This window comes from Gordionus sp. m RMFG-2023, chromosome 1, assembly GCF_954871325.1.
Source record: "Gordionus sp. m RMFG-2023 chromosome 1, tfGorSpeb1-WG-v2, whole genome shotgun sequence".
NCBI lineage: Eukaryota > Metazoa > Nematomorpha > Gordioida > Chordodea > Parachordodidae > Gordionus > Gordionus sp. m RMFG-2023.
Window position 1 is genome coordinate 42,422,058 of NC_088775.1, and position 20,902 is coordinate 42,442,959.

A 20,902-nucleotide genomic window follows, 5' to 3' on the forward strand; every position below is an offset into this window, starting at 1 on the left:
TTTTTTCACGAACAAATATACGATTAACCATATTAATTTTTTACCCATGCTACCAGGTCAAACTCATATACATCATATTAAGGTAGAAATATACTTATTTGATATCCATCCATCATCATATCAATATTTGGTGCTGATAAAATTATTTCTGACCTACATAGTAATTGTCATCGAGAAGTGACGCTTGTTTTGCTAATTATTCAATAGTTCTAATTAGAGATCTGCAGGCTTGAAAATCTTTTGAAATATATCTAAATTTATCAATTTTTTATGTAAAATAAAAATATTTGATTATATTATAGAAACTAGACCAATATAACATATATCGTTTATTTTGTGTAATTATAAAAATTAATTTCTATATTTAAGTAAATTTTCGGGGCCCAGGGCGGTAATTTAAAAAAATTCGGGTTCGGGCCGGGCTGGCAAAACTTTCTAAAAAATTTTGGGTTCGGGTCGGGCCAGCAAAACCTTAAAGAATTTAGGGCTGAGTCGGGCTTGACTACCGCTAATAAATTTATATACCTGGTCAAGAAACAACTTAAAATACGTTGGTCTGAACTCCTGGTCTGTACTCTGGGTTTGTGCTCATAGCTATTTTAGTCGATTTTTAGACCCAAGCTACGGATCTGGGTTTTACACAATTGACCAATAAATAACACTTATATAAATAATCAAGTTTCACAAAATTTAAATTAACCTATTTATTGAGTTAACGACTCAGGTTCAAATTTCGAGTTCCGACTCAAGTTCACGACTCCGGTTTAAATCTCGAGTTCCGACTCAAGTTCAAAACTCGAGTTTAGATTTGAGTTCACGACTCAAGTTCATAACTCAGGTTGTAAAAACAAATCGACTAATCGACTCAAAACTCGACTTGAATCTTAGTCAAACCGACTCGGCTGAGTCGTTTAACAACACTATCAACGACCTTTAATTTGCAAGGGTTTAATCGAGAGAGGGGGGGATTGGTACTATTTAAAAAAAAATATAGCGTGCCTCCACCAGAAAAAAGTGATTTCTAAATGAAAGTTTACTAAATATTTCTTTGAAAATAGCTCAAGAAACTAGGGAAATAATAAATTTGAATCAGTAATATTAGAAAAACAGGGGCAACGTCTTTCTACGAATGGAAGTTTAAATGATTCCTGTCGTCTGGATCTAGAATAAGAGATGGGGTGTAAAAACCACCTCAAGGGGTTGATGCCAGGAAGGGCATCCGATTGTAAAAACCTTGCTCCAAAATTTCCTAATAATTACATCAAAGCATGGGCGGGATAGAGCATAAAGTACCCCGTGGGCCTCCTCCTCCGCCTACGACAAAAAGAAGGACGGGGAACCTGGTGAAACCACGATTGGTGAAAATGAAACATATGACGGCCATAAACGACCTAATAATAAGTGTAGAACCCAGTTTATGGGGGAAAGAGTAAAAGTTGCGACATGGAATGTTGGGAGCATGAAGAGCGAGAGAAATGGCCGAGAAGTCATATAGATGTGCGTTGCATACAAGATACCAGATGGAGAGTTAATGGCGCTAGAAGGATTGGCAGGACATGTGAAAAGTATAAATTTTTCTGGCAAGGAAGTAATGATGGTAAAGCAGGCGTTGCCGTATTGGTTGCAGAGAAATAAGTGAACAAAGTAATAGAAGTGGTAAGACAAGATAACCAGATAATGATTATCAAGATAATTTTTGGTAGAAAGCTATGCAATATTATTTCGGCATATGTTCCTCAGGTTGGAAGAAGTATAGAAGAGAAAGATACATTTTGGGACAGTCTATTAGAAGTGGCATCGAAACTGGCAAATAAAGGGGGATTATCTTGGCTGTTGACATGAATGCACATGTGGGAGCGAGCATCGAGGGTTATGAGGGAGTACATGGAGAATTTAGTTACGGGATGAGAAATCCGAAAGGGGAAGGAATTATGTATTTTAGTAATGCTATGGATATGATTGTTATTAATACGATGTTTAAGAAAGAATCAGAGAAGCTAGTGACATACAAGTCGGCAGAGTTGTACAAAAGATCTTCTTTGAAGATTTTTGAGCGAGATCTAGCTCAAAAATTTGAGCAAGATCTTTGAAGATCGTAAAATTTGAAGATCTTTTATTTTTTAAAAATTTTGTGTAACGATCTTCAAAGATCTTCATGATATTTATTTTTTTACCCCTTTATTAAAAGCCCAGATGTTTTTCAATTTTCATCAAGGCAGGAGGAGAAGTATAAAACATAAAAGAAATATTATATTAATAAAATTGAAAAACATCTGGGCTTTTAATAAAGGGGTAAAAAAATAAATATCATGAAGATCTTTGAAGATCGTTACACAAAATTTTAAAAAAATAAAAGATCTTCAAATTTTACGATCTTCAAAGATCTAGATCTTTTAAGATCTTTTTATTTTGAGCAAATGTACAACTTTGCAAGTCGGGTAGTGATAAAAGTGCGGGGGATTATTTGTTAGTAAGGAGATCTGATAGGAGGATAGTAAAAAATTGAAAATGTTACCGGGAGAGGGATGTATTGATCAGCACCTCCTAGTTATAGGAAATCTCACTCTTAAAGCTGCCAAGATCACTCAAAGAAAGTTTCTGCCAAGGCTGAAGGTTAGGAAATTGAAGGAGGAGAGTATTAGACATCAATTCAATATGAAATTGACAATAAGAGAGGCGGAGGTGGCAGAAGCATCAGGGGTAAATGGCTAGTGGAAAGCCATGAAGAAAGCCTGAGTGAGGACAACTAAGGAGGTATGTGGATGAACAAAAGGACCGCCTAGACATAAGGAGACATGGTGGTGGAATCCGGAGGTAACGAAAGCTGTGGCCAAGAAGAGGTGTTTCAAAAAATGGTATAATAGTAAAGAAAACAGTGATAACGATATTTACAAGGCGGCGAAAAGAAATGGCAATAAATAAGTAGCGAAAGCGCAAGAAGAACAAGGGCAGAAATTTGCTAAAGAAATGGAATGCGCGGAAGGAATGGGAAATATGGACCGAATGGCAAAATAGAGGCAGGATGTGGTAGGTGTTAAATGTTTGAAAAATATAGAAGGAAAATTGGTGATTGATAGTAGTGGTATTATGAACACCTGAAAGATCTATATGGAGGGGCTTTGGAACGAAGAGAATGATTGGGATAATGATATTAGTTGTGCAAATGTAGAAGGTCCAGGGTGTAAATTTGGCAAAGATGAAATTAAGAGAGCATTGATAAAGATAAAAAAAAGGAAAGGTACCGGGTTTAGCGCGAGTGGTATTAGTAATGTTTAAAGGTTCTGATGAATTAGGAATTAAATGGTTCAGAATTTAGCCAATCTAATTGTCACTGAAGGATGCAGAGTTGTACAAAAGATCTTGTATGAAGATTTTTGAGTAAGATCTTTAAAGATCTTAAAATTTGAAGATCTTTTATTTTTAAAAAATTTTGAGCAACGATCTTCAAAGATTCGTAAAATTTTAAGATCTTTTATTTGAAAAATTTTGAGCAGCGATCTTCAAAGATTTATTTTAGATCAACGATCTTCAAAGATCTTCATATTTTATAATGTTATGTAAATTATTATTTTTATGATATTATTTTTTGAAGTAAATAAGTTAGTAAGCATGTTAAATTAAAATTAAAATAAAAATTCAATAAAGATGTACCGACAATTTTCATAATCGTTATTTTTTTAAAAACTTTTTTTGATATATATGGGTAAAAATTTATATTTAAAAAAAAATTTATAATAAAATTTCAATGAAGATGTAATGTAACACAGAAAGGTGAAAATTGTCATATGTTATTTTTGAACTTTTTTGAATTTTTTTAAAGCAAATGGGTAAAAATAGATATTGTTAACATGTTAAATTAAAATTTCAGTGAAGATGTACCACAGGAAAGTGACAATTGTCATAATCATTATTTTTAAACTTTTTTGAATTTTTTCAAAGCAAATGGGTAAAAATAGATATTGTTAACATGTTAAATTAAAATTTCAGTGAAGATGTACCACAGGAAAGTGACAATTGTCATAATCATTATTTTTAAACTTTTTTGAATTTTTTTAAAGCAAATGGGTAAAAATAGATATTGTTAATATGTTAAATTAAAATTTCAATGAAGATGTACTACAGGAAAGTGACAATTGTCATAATCGTTATTTTTGAACTTTTTTGAATTTTTTTAAGGCAAATGGGTAAAAATATATATTGTAAACATGTTAAAATAAACAAGTCAATTAAAATTTCAATAAAAATATGCCATAGAGAAGTGACAAAAAGTCATAATTATTTTTAAACTTTTTTAAAACAAATAGTAAAAATCTTATTTGTAAAATATGTTATATTAATATTTCAGTCTAGAAGAACCCTAGAAAAAGATTCATGGGACTATTGTTAAACGGCTCGATTTGGGTCGATTTTTAAAAACGGCTAACTCAATATTTTGGCCACAAAAACATTGCCTAAGTCTTGAAATTTCTCTAATAGATGTCCAAATCTTTAAGCCAACTATGGGAAATCTTCAGGCTTACGTAATATACTTAGTGATAAAATATTAAGTTAGCTGTTTTTAAAAATCAGCTCAAACGAGCCGTTTAACAACACAACATGGGGAAAACTATCTCATAAATACTTCTTTATTTTCGGAAAACTGATTTTATTTTAAATTAGTATTTCAAAGCGTGTTTTTATAAGGGATTCCGCTATTTTTTCAATAAAGTAGCGTCCCCCACTTTTTACAATACTTCGAAATTTCTTTTTAATTATCTCTATTTCCACAAATAAAAAAAAATATGATTGAAATTTTAAATATATATTTTTTTTATTGTATCTTAATAATATATCCTTAGTGGCTTCGCCAACTCTAGAGCGGCGATCAGAATGTATAATCCGAATAAATAATCTTTCTTATTTAATTTAATATAAAAAAATAAAATATTATTAAAAATATTAATTTGAATTTTTTTTAGATTTATAATATAGCGTCTAGATTATTTTTAGTACTATATTTTTTTTCAAAAAGAATCTTCTATAGTAGGTGGTCTTTTTGATCTAGCTAAGGTATCCTGGTAAGGTATAGTAACGTTATCATTAGCATATTAAGTTGTCCTATGGATTCAATCAAATTAATATATTGCCAATTCAGCATGAAACTTGGTTGAACAAACATTCATATAACAAATTATACCGTGTTTTTTTTTATCGAGATTAAAATGTATGAGATATCAGGAAAAGGAAATAACATATCATCATTGTACTTTTCAATATCTCTATTATCTTTTAAATGTTTTTGGAAACTAGATTATGCAGATTTCTAAATATGAATTTAAAAATTAAATCAAAAGATTAAGATTTTAGAATTAATTATTAATATATTAAATTTGTGTGTATATTTATTATATAAAATTGAATATAGCGAAATAATATTGGAAAATAGCTCGTTTTGAGACTATTTTTAAAAACGATCAAGTCAATAATTTAGCCAGAAAAATAATGACTAGGCCTTCCGATTATAGATGTCTAGACCTTATTACCATCGATGAGAAAAATGGTTCGCGTAATATTCAAAGTTCAGTTTAAACAAAAAGTGTTAGCCTTATCTACAAGGGGTAAATAATACCACAAGGCTTTTATAATCTTGGTAATTAAAAATCCTGAAGATAATTTGACCTGGTTTTTATAGTAGTTTAATATTTTGTTATAAGGAACATATCTACCAAATTTCATGATAATTGATTTGATATTTTTTAAAATATTTGCAATTTGTTGAGCTTGGGGTAGTTATAGGTCCCACCTTTGTACTTACAAAATTTTATTTTTCAAATTTTTTTAAAATTAATATTATTGTATATTACAAACTAATATATAAAATTGAAAAATTTTTTTTAGTATTTTTCATTGTTGTATTGTGACCCAAATTTTTAAAATTTTATACTATTTATTTTTCTTGTGGAGCTAAATACTATAAAAGATGCATATGGAAAATTTAATATCATCAAGTTCTGGAAGTATTGTCTATTTAATATTTGATATTTATAGAATTTTATGTAGATTGTGAGTCAAGTGATGATAAGAGATATATTTAGTTTATTTGCATTTAGAGAAAATACAACTGTAATTTCATACATACCAAAAAAGTATAAGTATAGTGTTGCTTTCTACAATACATTATGATAACAAAATTGATGCATCAATTGATGAGTTTAAAAAAACCAAAAATTATAACGTTTTATAATTTAACAAAAACTGGAGTTAATACTGATCAACTATCCTCCATATATTCAGAAAATCCAATAGATGGCCATTGACCATTTTTTATACTGTAGTAAATATATCAATAACATATGCACTGATAGTTTATAAAGCTAATAATTTATTGAATATAAAAATTTATAAAATTATTAGAAATGGAACTGATAATTCCATATATGATCATCAGATCTTAGAACCCTAGTATATGTAAATATTACGTGACAACATTGGGGATGTTCTCAATATAATTGATGAAAAGCATATTCCATCAAATAAAAAGGGAAGATGTTATGATTGTCCAAGAGTGAAGGACGTAAAAACAACATTTATTTTTTAAATTGTTCAAAATTCATTTGTAAAGATCATATGCAAACATTTTGTCGTGAATGTTATTACAAAAAATTACATGATATTTGATGATTAATATTTGATATTTTTTTAATTTATGTAATTATCTTTATTCAACATTGATTTAATAAAATATATAATAAAATTTGCATTTTTTTGTTGATAAAACTATAATTAGAGGAAGGTTTCAGAAAAATTTTTTTATTTTAGCAACTTTAGGAAAATTTGCATAACTTTTTTTTAGAAGTAACTATTATTATAAGATTTTGTATTTATTATCTCCAATAATTTTTTAATATATATTCAAAATTTTGGGGTAAAATAGACCCCACCTTTGTAGTTAAGGGATTTTTTCCACCTTTGTAGTAAAGGGGTAATGGGGATTGAGACTTAGGCCATTTCTTTTATCACACGTTCACAAATTGCAACTGTAAACGGCTTCCATTTTTTTTAAACGAAAGGTATGAAGTCTCTCTAATATTTGCAAGTACTATTGCTCACAGATTTTTAAAGGTGAAAAGGATTTCGAAGGTGTCAAAAACAGTTTATAGGGTGACAAAATAATGAGCCATATAAGAGTTCCAAGTTGACCAAGATTTTATCAACTGAATTTATCAGGTATGAATTATCATTCTTGGATTGAACTTTATTTACAAAGACTGGGGAGAAGCATTTCAATCTTTGAAGTTATTGCAATAAATAATTCAGGAGGTGTAGACACCTCTCAATCAACGAATTCAGATACACTTTTTATCAATAAAAAAAAAGATTGGTAGTCTTCATTCACAAAAATGAGGACCAAAACGTTAAAAGTCTCATTTTTTTTACAATATTTGTTATATTTTAAAAAATAAAATTTTCTCAGAGTATAGATAAATATATATTCTAGCTTTTAAATAGATTGATGGAGAGGTTAGGCTTTGGCTGTTAAAGCTGCATAGTTGAAACACTTTTATATATAAGTCCCAGATTGTCATCTTTATTATTAAAATCGTGCATACAGGAATTTTGATTTAAATAATTTATAGCAAATATTTTTTATTAAGGATTTGATTTTGTTGGAATAATATTGTACCTATCCTATGAATTTCAGAAAATTTTAGGTTAATTTTAATTGATATAATAAAATCTATCGAAAATCGATTTTCGTTGGTATTATACACATGTGAACAATTTATGCAAATAATCTTAATATACCTTGAATTCCAATTTAGTTACCCCTAACTAGTTATTTTTGAAATAATATTACATATATAGAGTTACTTTAGAAATATTATTAAATAGCTAGTAACCGTAACTAGTTATATTTTGGTCAATGCAACGACAAATTAACTAGTTACTTTTAAAAATATTTTAAATATTTTAAAATATCTCACTATATTAAATATAATTATTTTTTTTCAAAAATTTCCTATCTAAAATCAGAATTGACTAACCGAAACTCATTATCTTTATATTGTTTACAAGTTTTAAACTGCTGATTTATTATAATGTGGTACTTACATCAAGTGCTCCTGTAGAACGTTTGTTTATTTTAGGGAAGCTTATCTTTTGAGAAAAACTATCAACCCTTTTTGAGGTCCAATAAAAAATAGTCCAGGCGCTTAACCAATGGGGGGGAAAGGGGGAAATTCCCCCTAACCCCATCGCAAATTTGACTCTTTTCATAAATAGCATTTACACCCCCCCCCCCCCCCCCCCAATTAAAATTTTACAAATAATTTGAATATCAATTTTCCAACATGAAACTTAGTTTTTATAAATAAATTTTATTAAAATTTCCTTTCCTTGTGAGTACATTAACATTATTCAAAAATATTAATAAAATGGAAAAATTTTCAGTCAAAGAGATTGAAATCAAACGGTAATTTATTTTATTATTATATATAATTATTTTATTAAATTCAAAATTATTAGTGAGATAGAATTAATAAGTGTCTATAATTTTTTAAATATTTTTCATTTTTACTTCCATTTTATAGAACAAAAGAAATAGAAATACAAAAATTAAATAAGGCTGAGCATGAAAAAAAGTAATGTGTCGTCAGAAGCGATATCATTATTGAATTCAATTGATCAATCAGAGTTTATCATTGCTGCTAGTTGCATCAATAAATTTCCTATAGCTCATTACTTTGTAGAAATTTACAAAAACTAAATTTAGATTTGTTTCAGGTTATTGATTTGGCGGAAAATATATATGAACAGGTAGATACAATAAGAATGAATGTAGATAAATATTTTCATAATATTTTTATAGACGTTGAATCGAAGGCTAAATTTTATGATATAACACTAATTAAACCTCGTCTAGCACCTAGGCAATTATTGAGATGTAAAATAAATATTGGCTCAACTAAAGAATATTATAAAATATCCATTTTCATCCCATTCTTAGATACTTTTTTATCGCAAATAAAAATACGGTTTTTAAATAAAAACAAGTCTTTAGCAATCTTCAAGTTTTATTACCCAAAGATCCTTCTTCGTTTTCTAATGCCATTATTGGTAAAATTAAATATTTAGCAAAATTTTATTCATATGATATTGATACTGAAATAAATTTAATCAGTGAATTCGAATTGTGGTATATTTACTACCTTTAGCTATTTTACCTGAGCATGCTATTGATGCGCTCAATCGGTTTAAAAAAACCTTGGCTCAATTTCCTAATATTTTGAAATTGTTTTATATTCTTGCATGTTTGCCTATTACAACATGTACGAATAAAAGGACTTTTTCCAATTTGAGAAGGTTGAAAACATATTTATGAAGTACTACTTCCGAATCTCGGCTAAATGGGTTAGCTCTGATAAATATCCACAGAGATTTGGTTCCAACGACAAACGAAATTATTGATGAATTGTCAACATTCCCACGAAAATTAAAAATCACATTATAATTATAGTATTTAATAAAAAATTTTGTATAATATTGTATTTGATAAGAAGTTAAAAAAACTTGTTTTTCTAGTCAATATTTTATACACACTACTATTAGTATTTTCAATAAAAAAATTATATTCTACTTATATTGTATGAGAATTTACGCTGAGGCTAGTTTTTAAAGCAAATTTTATTAAAAAAATGACATTAAACTTTATTTCAACTTTACATTTAAAAAAACTTTATTAAATATAATATACCTAACTTAAAATAATAAAAAAATAGACTTGCACTATCCATAAACACGAATTAATAAATAATAGTTAAAAATAGAAATATAATTATTATTCAATTATGAATAATTTAATAGAATAGCTAAAACATAAGACCCGGCCGAAGGCAGGGTAAAAGCTGGCCGAAGGCCAGGTAAAGGGGTTTGGGGGCGAGGCCCCCCCCCCCTTATAAAAAATTTTTGGATACGCCACTGAAACAGTCACATTGTTGAGTAAAATATTACTATAAAACAATATTTGAATTTAAGAACCATAATAGATGAAGTTAAAATTAAATAAATTAAGAATATATTATAAAATATTGTTCAAACTCCAGAAGAGTGATTGGACGTATTAAAAACCTCCCCCTACACTCCCCAAAAGAGCTAAATCAGGCACAAAAATATGCCAAGCTTCTACAAATTTTATTCTCGATGTTCTCATAAAATTAATTTTAATAGATACTTGGCATAAAAATTCAAATTTATTTTGGCATTCACTAATAACAATTTATAATAATATAAAGGTAATTTATAATAAATTGATTATTAAAGATTAAAGAAACAATTTTTTTTTTTCATAACAATTTTAATATTTCAAAAATATCATGGTATATTATAACAAATCTAAAAATTTATATAAAATGTTATAATTTTTTAAATATAATAATATAATAAATATTATAGAAAATATAATTTAAATTTCTTAAAAAGTTTGAATTTCAACAATAATTGTTATATCGCTAGGCTCTCAAATACGCCGAATTGTCCTTTGGTGAGCTAGTGTTATTTTAAATGTCAATAATTTGAAGGAAAGTATAGTGCAACTTTAATATCGTTGGCTGCAATTTCATTTAAAATTATTTATTTTATAAAAAGGTTGATATGGAAAAATAATTGTTTAAATTAAATACGAATAACGGCATCGAGTAATAAATTAGTTATGTTAAGATTCATTCTTTCGAACTGTATACATGACGATCATTTATATAGTATTCGTTTGATCTTGTTAAGTTTATTATAGTTTAAAAATAATTACAAAAAAATTAGTTAATGATTTAAATTCAGCAACTATTTCTCTAACTTTTTTTGTTTGATAAATACAAGTTTAGCTACCTGTTGATATCACTAATCTTGCTCAGATCATAAATATGATTAAGATGAAAACTCTTTGATCATTATTAAAATTCTGTTGTGTAAGAAAAACGAATAAGCATATTTATTTCACTTTGACAGGGCATGACAGACCCGTTCTCGCGATTACCCGAGTTTTTACGACTTCGTGACTATCGAAATCGGAGATCGTTTTTCGGTGCTGCTTACAGTTCAAAGAAGTAGACATTATTCTACCCGTTTTTGTATTCGTTAGAGGGCGATTATTTAATCGTCCATGAGGTTTCAAGTGAATAGCGTTTGTGGACTCGATAACGGGTGGAACCGGGAAAATTTTTAGGGTCGTTTTGGATCCCTTAAGCATGTCAAGTCTTTCCGTTTTACGGCGATCGTAAGGTAGGGAGTGTTTAATTTCATGGTCGTAAGTTATATTGACGGTATCATGTTTTTTTAAATTACGATCTCTTTTGTTTAGCTCAAAGGCATGATTAATGTTAGCAGCTGAAGACCGATATAGTTCGGTCTTTTTTGATAGTTGTATAGGGGGTCTTATTGATGTCGTCAGTTTTCCGACGCGGCTAGATGTGAGACTGGATAATATGGGAACATCCGATTTTACGGTTCGAGAAACGACATTTTTAGAGGAAACTTTTGGGAAAAAAGATTTTTCGGCTGATTTTTGAAAATGTTTTTTCGTTAATCCTGGAACTAGCCCTTTTGATTCGGCAGTATTGGCCATCTTAAGCGACTGCTTGTCCGAAAAAGCCTCACGATCCCTGTTCACTTTGTTGAGGAGAACTTGTTTGTAAAAATCTTTGAATTCAGGCGTTTTACCCATTGATATTGTTTTGGAGTCAGCAATGTTTAATGGAAATTTATCCTTGATAAAAACCTTTTCTGCTCTTTTGATAAGAGGCTCAGGCTCGGTCAGTTCGATTTGTTCTGTTTTCACTAATTGTTCCAATAAACGCTCGGATATAGAGCCGTTATAACGTCCTAAAAACTCACCGACTTCTTCGGTTGTTAGAGACTGGCTGTCCACCACGGTCTCGTCACGCGACACGTCCCCACCTTCATCCTCCTCTTCATCATCGTCTTGACCGTTTTGATCGATAAAACCACTATCCCTCTGAGCGCTGCCACCCAATGGCACCCATTCCGCCCCTACGCCACTGGCGCTACCGATCTCGCCTCCTGTCCCAGAAATACTTATAATGCCTCTGCTCCTATGATGCTCGGGAAGGCTGAGTTGACGGCCATGGGAGTGATGGTGATTAGTAAGTCTTCTGCTAAGTGGTCCACGGACCACTATTGGTAATGATATAGTGTCCTTATCGCTGGTGTGTAAACTTGAGACGATTGATTGCGACTCACGAAAAGATGGAGCAGTCGTATTGGCAACAGATTTACTGGAAGAGGAAGAACCGCTTCCAGTTCTTCTATAATAATAATAATAGTGGTATATTTCTTTTTTATATAATATATTATACTATAACATTACAGCAAAATAAAAAATAATTCATCAAACATAAATTTATAAATAAGGTACATTAAAGAATGATTGACGTTGGAGTAGTGGGAATTGGACAAAAATTCCATCAAGTCTTCGCTACTAGATGGAGGAAAATGTTTACGCATCCGTCTTTTATAACAACCAGGACTGGCCGATCTCAAACTATCATTATCTAAAAATATTTTATCTCTATATAAAAAATACATGTCCTTCTTTTCATCTTACCAAATATTTAAACCATTGGGAAATGCAATGTGAAATATTGTGTTAAAATAAAATATTTTAAAAAACAATATGATTTGTAATTTAATTAAGAAAAATTATAGCATATATGAGGAAAATGGTTTTTAAAGTGATCTATATAACAAAATATATGCCAAACCTTGTTCCGTAAATATTGAAGAATTCTCGGAGCTTTTATTGTCTTCCTCATCCTCTTTGGATTTGTCGTTTTTAAAACATGCTCTCTCAGTATACGATGTATTCAAACCTTTGATTAAAATATGAAAGAAATTAGATGAATAGAAAATAAATATTTATTAAGTAAAAACTAATCAATATTTTATTAATCCTTCCAAAATCCTACCTTCAGCCTAATCGTGGCGGGCAGTGGCAACGTTTTTGGCAGCTAATAGAGTTTTAAAAGGTTCCCTGTGATCTGGGTATAAAATAGGATCACTGTCTCCTCGACGAGTGTCAAAACCATCTAAAGGGATGATGTCGGGAAGGGAATCCCGATTGTTGTATTGATCAGTACCGAATATAAAGGCACCAGGATCACTAAAGAAAGTTTGTGCCAAGACAAGGTTTAGAAATTGAAGGAGAGAGTGTTAGATGTCAATTATATGACATTAGCGATAAGAAAGGCGGAGGTAACACAAGCATCTGGGGAGGGGGGGGGGGTGACAAGTGGGAAGTCATGATGAAAGTCTGGGTGAGGATAACTGGGGAGGTATGTAGATGGACAAAGGGGCTGCCTAGACATATGACATGGTGGCGGAATCCGGAGGTAGCAGCTGTGGACGAGAAACGGAGGTGTTTCAAATAATGGTATAATACTAAAGAAAATAATGATAACTATATTAACAAGGTGGCGAAAGGAAATGAGAAGAAATTAATAGGAAAAGCCCTTTGCTAAAAAATGGAATGCGCGTAGGAATAAGAAATATGGCTAGGATTGCAAAAAAGAGGAAGGATGTGGTAGGTGTTAAATGTTTGAAAAGCATGGAAGGAAAAATGGTTATTGATAGTAGCGGTATTAAGATATTAAGAACACCTGGAAGATCTACATGGAAGGTTGAACGAAGAGAATGAATGGGATAATGATCTTAGTTGTGCAAAGGTATCAGGTACAGTAAGAGAACAATGGAAAAGATAAGGCAGCGAGTTTAACGAGAGTGGTATCCGAAATATTTAAAGGTTCTGATGACTTAAGGATTGAATGGTTAATGAATTTAGCCAATTTAATATCACAGAGAGAACTATCCCCCGAGGATTGGTGAAAAAGTATAAATTCCAGTGTACAAGGGGAAAGGTGATACTTTAGATTGCGGGTCTTATAGAGCTATTAAACTCTTGGAACATGCAATGAAAGTATTTGAGAGGATGTTAGAGAAGCGGAAAAGGGAACAAACGAAAATTGATGAACTGAGGAAAGGCACAACAGATGCAATTTTTGTAGACAAATACAGGAGAAGTATCTTGCAAAGGAAAAGAAACTGTATTATGCGTTTGCTGATTTGAAAAAGGCATTTGTCAGGGTGCCATGCGAGGTTACTAGATGGGCCATGAGAATTAGGTTTGGAAGAATAGTTGGTTTCAGTGTCTACATGGTGGGGGTGGGTAAGAAACAAATATTATATTGCCATTTTGGGGGTTAGGTAGGAAATGTGCCATGAATGGCCATGTTTTTGCTTTTTTGAAAAAAAGGTATTAAAATTTATGTTTAACCAAACAAATTTTATATCAATATGTAGCCTAAATATTAATCTTTATAATAAAATTTGAATCAAAGCTCTATGTATAATATCTTATGAGCTAAATGAGATTATGTGAAAGTGCCATAATATATTATTTAAGAATTTTATTATAAATATAAAATAACACAATATGAAATACTTGTAAAAGACTATATTGATATTTCTACATTTTTAGTTATAGAGAAAATTAATTATAAACTAATTTAATTAGTATTAAAATCTCAATTTATTACCACATCTATTTAATGATAATATTGCAAATTAATTTCTTAATTATCATTTTACTAAACATTCTTAATCTCGTTCATCATTTTATTTCACCAAATGTTGTTTTGCATGAGCTTTTCATTTTAATATGAATATGTGAATGTGCGAATTGTGGCCAATCAATACATGGCCAGTCAATATCCACATCTCTATTATTATTAAGCGCGTTATATGTCTATTAAATAAAGCTTTTAAAGTCTAATTTTTTGTGTGAATAATGCTAAATGACTAATGATAATATTTATATAAAATATCAGTAATCTAAATTAGTAACTTTTTCACCAAACAAAAAAATGTATAAGGTGATTTTTCCAGAAAGAGGTACTAAAAACAGTTTATTTGAAATATTTTTTTTATTGAATTGCTATATTCAATAAATGAACTTAGGTAAGGTACATATCATAAATATACACATTTTGACCAATTTTGAGAGATATTGGTCCAATAGATAAAAAGTTAAAGGGAGGTGGCCAGTCTTCAAACATGGCCATTAATGGTACATTTCCCCTATATATTTTTGTGGGTAGATTTTTTTGAGGGGGTAGGGTAGGCAATTGGGGGTAGGTATAGATTGGGGGGGCGTAGTTTTTGACTTGAATTATATTCTTTTTAAATTGAATGATTGAAACGATTGATCTGTCTATTAACAAATAATAAAAAATTATAAATTTTTTATTTTTAAATTTTAAGCTTTCTTATTAATTTTTTTACTATAATATTGTACAATTTTATACGTAAAATATTAATATTATTCTTATTTGTTAATTTTCAAGAAAAATTTTAATAATAAATTTCATTAAGAATATAATAAATCTTTTAAAATTTTAAGATTTTCGATAGGTTTACAAATTTTAACTATATCCTTTATTTAATAATAGCAATCCAAAGTTATTGAAGATTTTCAGATTATATTTTCTTCTCATTCAATGATCAATCCCAATGGAGTGGCCCAAACAGCTTTTCAATTGCCGATTAATTATAAACAAGAATTAGAGATTTAATTGTTTTTTCTAACCTAAATAGGCCTGAAAGGATGAAATAAAATTTTGTTATAAGATTATGAATGGTAGCTTATTATAAGATTATAAATGATATAAGATTATAAATGGTAGCTTATAAAAGATTTTTTTATTAATATAACTATAGCATCGTGGTTTGACGAATATGGCGGTGGAAGGCCGCGAAATATTTTAGGGAGTTGGGTAAGATTTTGTAGGGGGATTTACCTTTATCAAATTTTCTGCCATTTAGACGCTGGCAGTAATGACAATGTATGTGGGAGTACAAACTGCGGTAGGGGTGGATGATGGAGATAGTAAAAGCTTTGAAGTGAAAATAGGACTTCATCAAGGATCCCTGCTGAGTCCATTATTATTTATCTAATAAATGTGGAGACTAAAGAGATGCGTGAAAGACTTCCTAGGTGCTATCATGTGCAAAAGACCTTGTATTAATGGCAAACAGTGAGGAAGAATTGAGGGATAAAATATTAAATGGAAGATGGCTATGGAAGCAAAGGGCCTGAAAATGAATTTAGTAAAGACAAAGGTGATGATTGGTGGGGCTAATCTGAAGATAGAAGAATTCGGCAACTGGCCATGTGGTGTATATGGGAAAGGAGTTACTAGAAATTCAATCTAATGTCCCAGATGCCAGAAATAGGTGCATAAAAGATGTAGTGGGAAAAAGAGAAGTCTGATGTTAGCAAGAATGACTTTTTTCATAGAACGTGCATAAAAGGGGTACATAATACTAATAACTTATAAAATGATAGTTTGGATATTGGCAATGGGTTAACCGTGGGAGAAGTGGATAGGTTTTGCTATTTGCGTGATATGTTAAACGTAGATGGTGGTGTAGATTCTGCTGTTGCTGCAGGGTCAGACGCATGGAAGAAGTTCAGAGAAATGTCGTCTATTCTAACAAATAAAAATGTCTCTCTGAAGTTAAAGGGGAAAATTACATAAGCTGTGCGAGGAGTTGTTTAGTTTATTGCGGCGGGGGAAACCCATGAAAAGAACAGAGAGGATGATTAGATAGATGTATGAGGTATCCCTGAGGGAGAGAAAAACTAATAAGGAATTGCGACCAAGAATTAGAAGTGATTGGAATGGTAATGCGAAGTAATAGACTAAAATGGTTTGGGCATGTAGAACGTAAGATAAAAGATGACTGGGAAAGATGCACCATGATCGAAGTAGGAGGATCAATATCTAGAGGAACTCCCAAGATGAAATGGATAAAGGTGATAGCGGCGGATATGAGAAAAATGAATCTTACAAATATTGATGCTCAAGACTGTCAAAATGGAAAAAAATCAGAGGGAAAACTGGCCAACCTGAGTAAAACTAAAAGTCACCATTAAACAGAGAAGAAGAAAAAGCGCGCGAGGGTTTTATTGAAAACTACCATTTTAAACTTGATCTTGAATGGGATAGGTTGCTAAACGGCTGGATTTTTAAAAACGGTTTCAATATTTTAGAAAAATAAATTACGCAAGCTTTGAAATTTCGTTAGATATCCAAACCATTCAGCTATCTATGGACAAGATTTCCAGGCGTGTATAATATTTTTGACTAAAATATCGAGTTAAACGTTTTAAAAATTGAGCCGTTTTGCAACACTGGAATGGGAAATAAGGGTTAAAAAAAAGAAAGGAAAAAGAATTTCCCATCTCCATCATTCTTATTTTTAATTTTTTCAGAAAAATTAATTTCTACTGGGAATAATTTTTTTATATACAACTTTATATTAACTATACTTAATCACCAAAAAATAAAAATGAAATAATTACTATTTTTTATAGCCAGGTCGGTCGGTTTCTGGATAGGTTTTTCTTTTAATTTCATGTCTTTGCGCTTTTCTTCGATTTGTTTCCTTATAATATTTTCCTAAAATATGTGATAAATAATCATATACATATAGTATATCATATGTAATAACATCACAAAATGAAATAAATTTGATTGAGTAGATTTAGATTGTAACAGTGTCGCGAGCCTAAAGATAATAATGATAGTAGATGCCGAATAAATTTTTTTAAAAATAGATATACAACGGAAACATTATTAACCTCTTCTGCTTTCCTGAGTTTCTCTAAGAAGTTATAAAATATCTTGAAACTTTCTTCCAGCTTGAAAGTAGCCCTGTCCTCGCAGAAAAAATCAGCCAAAATGATGCGCCATCTTTCTATTTCTACCAAATCTTTCTGGATCGAATCCATCTCTTGTTTAGCATACTAAAATTTACGTTTTTAAAAAAAAATATAAATATCATATAACTACAATTGTGAAATTAAATACAATATAAAAGAAAAAGGGTTAGAAAAAATAAGGATCATCGAAAAGTATTAATAAAATAGGGAAATGATTTGGTCAAAGAAATAGACCTATCATAAGTAGGAAGGGGTAATATCACAGTATGCCTTTACAAGAACATAAATCCTCTATTAAAAACCACTATAAAAACAAAAATTTTGTAAGTTTCTAGTACTAAATAATTTTTTTTCATCATTTATTATTTTTTTTTAATTTAAAAAAAAATAGTGTTTTGATTGAGTCATTAATATGCTTATCTTTTAATAATTCTGAAAATTTAAATATCACATTTAGCAATTAGGTCCATTATATGAATGATATTGAGTGTATGTGCACAAAACATTTATAAACCTTGAGAAAATCTTCCAACATATTTTTAAGGTCTCCATCGGCTTTTGACAGTTGGGAAGATAAATTTCCACATTTCGTGGTCAGAGATGATATATCCAATATCAGAGATTCCATGTTAATTCTTAACAAAAATCATATTAAAAAATTTTACAAAAGTTTTGAAATATATCAGAGACTCGTAAATTTAGGCCCGTCTTAGATTTGAATTTTGTCCTATTTTCAAGTTCGGTCTTGATTTCAAAAAAATATTTTTAGTCCAGCTCAGATTTTTTTTAAGCCAGCTCAGGATCATTTTTTTGTCTGGCTGATTTTATAAATTCATTTTAAATAATTTTTGCAACATTTTGTAAATTAAAATATACGCAGTAAACGTCGAAAGAATTATTATATAATTTTCCAACTAGATCATTGATATAATTTAGATTTATTTAAAAAATTCGGCCCAGGTTTTTTAGGGAAAAAAATAGCCTCGGGTTTTTTAATTTATTTTTATTTTCAAGCTCGACCCGGACTTTTAGAATCATAATGTCACGGCTCACTCCGCGTCGGGATTGAAGGTCTCTACATTATACAATAGAATAGCATGCCATTTTAATTTATTTATTTTACTTTTGAGCTTTTTCCAAAAATTTTATTTCGGTCGCTAATCTTGATGGTTGAATATTGAGTCTATTTAATTGCTTTAAAGAGGGAAAGATTTCAAATAATTTAATTTTATAACATAAAAAACATTGTTTAAAAATTTACTTTGATTATTTTAAAATAATATCATAACTCACATTGCAATTTCTTTCTTTCTTTCTTTTTTTTAGGCTTGTTGCTCAAATAAAAAAAATAAGTTAGTTAGAATAATTAATTTCTTTTACTTCGGCAACAAAATGGATCAAACCAATTTTAGGGTTGTTGCCTCTGATTTCCGAGATTTTAAGCAGTGAAGTCAACCTTATGCCAGCAGCATTACCAGCGTAACCACCCTACGCGAATTATGTTTATCCAAGGCAAAATTAAATGAATAATATGGTCAAAAGTTCGGTTTAGATAGAATCAGACATGGTTGATTCCATTAAATTGGCCCCATCGATCTTAGGTTTTGGTCAGTAATACCTCTCGGTTTTGTATACCGAATTTTATAAAAATTGTTTGGTTCAAAGTTTGTTTAACATTTAATCAATATCTAAATTCCTAACTTTTTATATTTATAAATTTCCTTTAAATTTGTTATCATGTTTTAAACGGGAAGAAAAGAAATATAAACGGCGTAGAGGTTTAGCAAATTAGTGGATGTGCTTCTATCCGGGGTTTTAGTAAAAATTCTTAAACTTTTATAGCTGTTTCTCTTCAATTTTGAAAACATCTGATTTTGTCGAATCGTATTTCAACATAGATAGTTTATCGCCACCAACCCTGTGAATTTCACACAATTTCACACTGAATAAATATTTTTTTCTTTCATTGTATACATTCTGGAATACGATTCAAGAAAAATCAGATCTTTCAAAATTAAAAGACGCTAGCTAGGAATTATATAAGTATTAAAAATTGGCTTTTCTCCTTTTAATGACAGTTTTCCAGGGGCATATGATTATAAAAAAACCACTTCAAAATTCCCTAATTATTATGAGATTTGAAAAACTAATTATCGAAATATAAAATTTATGAATAGGATAAAAATTACGGAGTTGATAAAATTTCCCACGTATACCGTCAACAATAGTATTTCGTGCAAGAGTGAACAATTTTTGATATCTAAAATAAAAAAAAGTAATAGAATTTTTGGGTTATTTGAAGGAGATTTTACAATTTCTATAACAACTATAATTAAACTTTTATACCCTGAGCTGTGTAAATTAGCGAATCTAGGGCAGGTAAAATATCATCCAAATTGTTGATAAAATCTTCTTTTAGCAGCAAGCCTTCTATCCTCAATTGGTAGCTTTTGTGATAGGTAAACAACGAAATAAATTGAAACATGTAAAATATATTTTATAAATAGCTTACAATATTATATTCATATTATTTTAATTCGTATTCCATAAATCAACTAAATTTTACAGGGAATCCAAAAATTTTATTATTGGACGAGAGAATTATAAAAGTTAAATTTTAATTTTGCGGCATATTACATATTTTAGGGTTATATATTTATTCTTCTCGTTACGATAAAATTTATTTTTAATTTAGGATTATTTTTTTTGCATATAAAATATATATGTTTAATTTTTAAATATAAATATTGTTTATTTTAAATATTTATAATCAAAATATATCTTATTGTAAATTTTTTAATATTAAATAAAATAAATCAGTAATACAACGCCCATTATGAATTCAGATTTATCCGGTGATTATAGATAAAAAAATTTATAATTTTGAGACCTAGCCACTATATTTAACAATATTAGGGGTGAAAGAAAAAATGAATAAATTTTTTCTATAATAAATAATCAAAATAGGGGGTAAAAGAAAGATTTAAATGTACAAACTTGGGAATGAGAATCAATCGTTTTAAAAACTTTTCGGCCACACCTAATTTGTTAAAATCGCCTTCGAACCCTTTCAACATTTCGGTCTATAATGTTTTTAAAAAAAGGAATAAAGAAGATTATGTCTGCCATATT

At 29.7% G+C, this 20,902-nt stretch overlaps 1 protein-coding gene across 1 annotated transcript in view; it reads right to left on the reverse strand.

The window, feature by feature from the left end:
- Positions 1–10,400: 10,400 nt before the first annotated feature.
- The window catches only part of LOC135931663 (formin-like protein), a 44,774-nt gene continuing 34,272 nt past the window's right edge, over positions 10,401–20,902 (reverse strand). The window contains exons 9-19 of the mRNA XM_065468921.1: positions 20,768–20,853; positions 20,117–20,217; positions 19,960–20,030; positions 19,151–19,258; positions 18,894–18,964; positions 18,285–18,405; positions 17,690–17,854; positions 17,411–17,507; positions 12,753–12,860; positions 12,407–12,542; positions 10,401–12,296 (exon numbers count right to left, since the gene is read on the reverse strand). Of these exons, the coding sequence (XP_065324993.1) occupies positions 10,964–12,296; positions 12,407–12,542; positions 12,753–12,860; positions 17,411–17,507; positions 17,690–17,854; positions 18,285–18,405; positions 18,894–18,964; positions 19,151–19,258; positions 19,960–20,030; positions 20,117–20,217; positions 20,768–20,853 (2,397 nt within the window). The 3' untranslated portion in view covers positions 10,401–10,963. The remainder of the gene's footprint in view (positions 12,297–12,406; positions 12,543–12,752; positions 12,861–17,410; positions 17,508–17,689; positions 17,855–18,284; positions 18,406–18,893; positions 18,965–19,150; positions 19,259–19,959; positions 20,031–20,116; positions 20,218–20,767; positions 20,854–20,902) is intronic.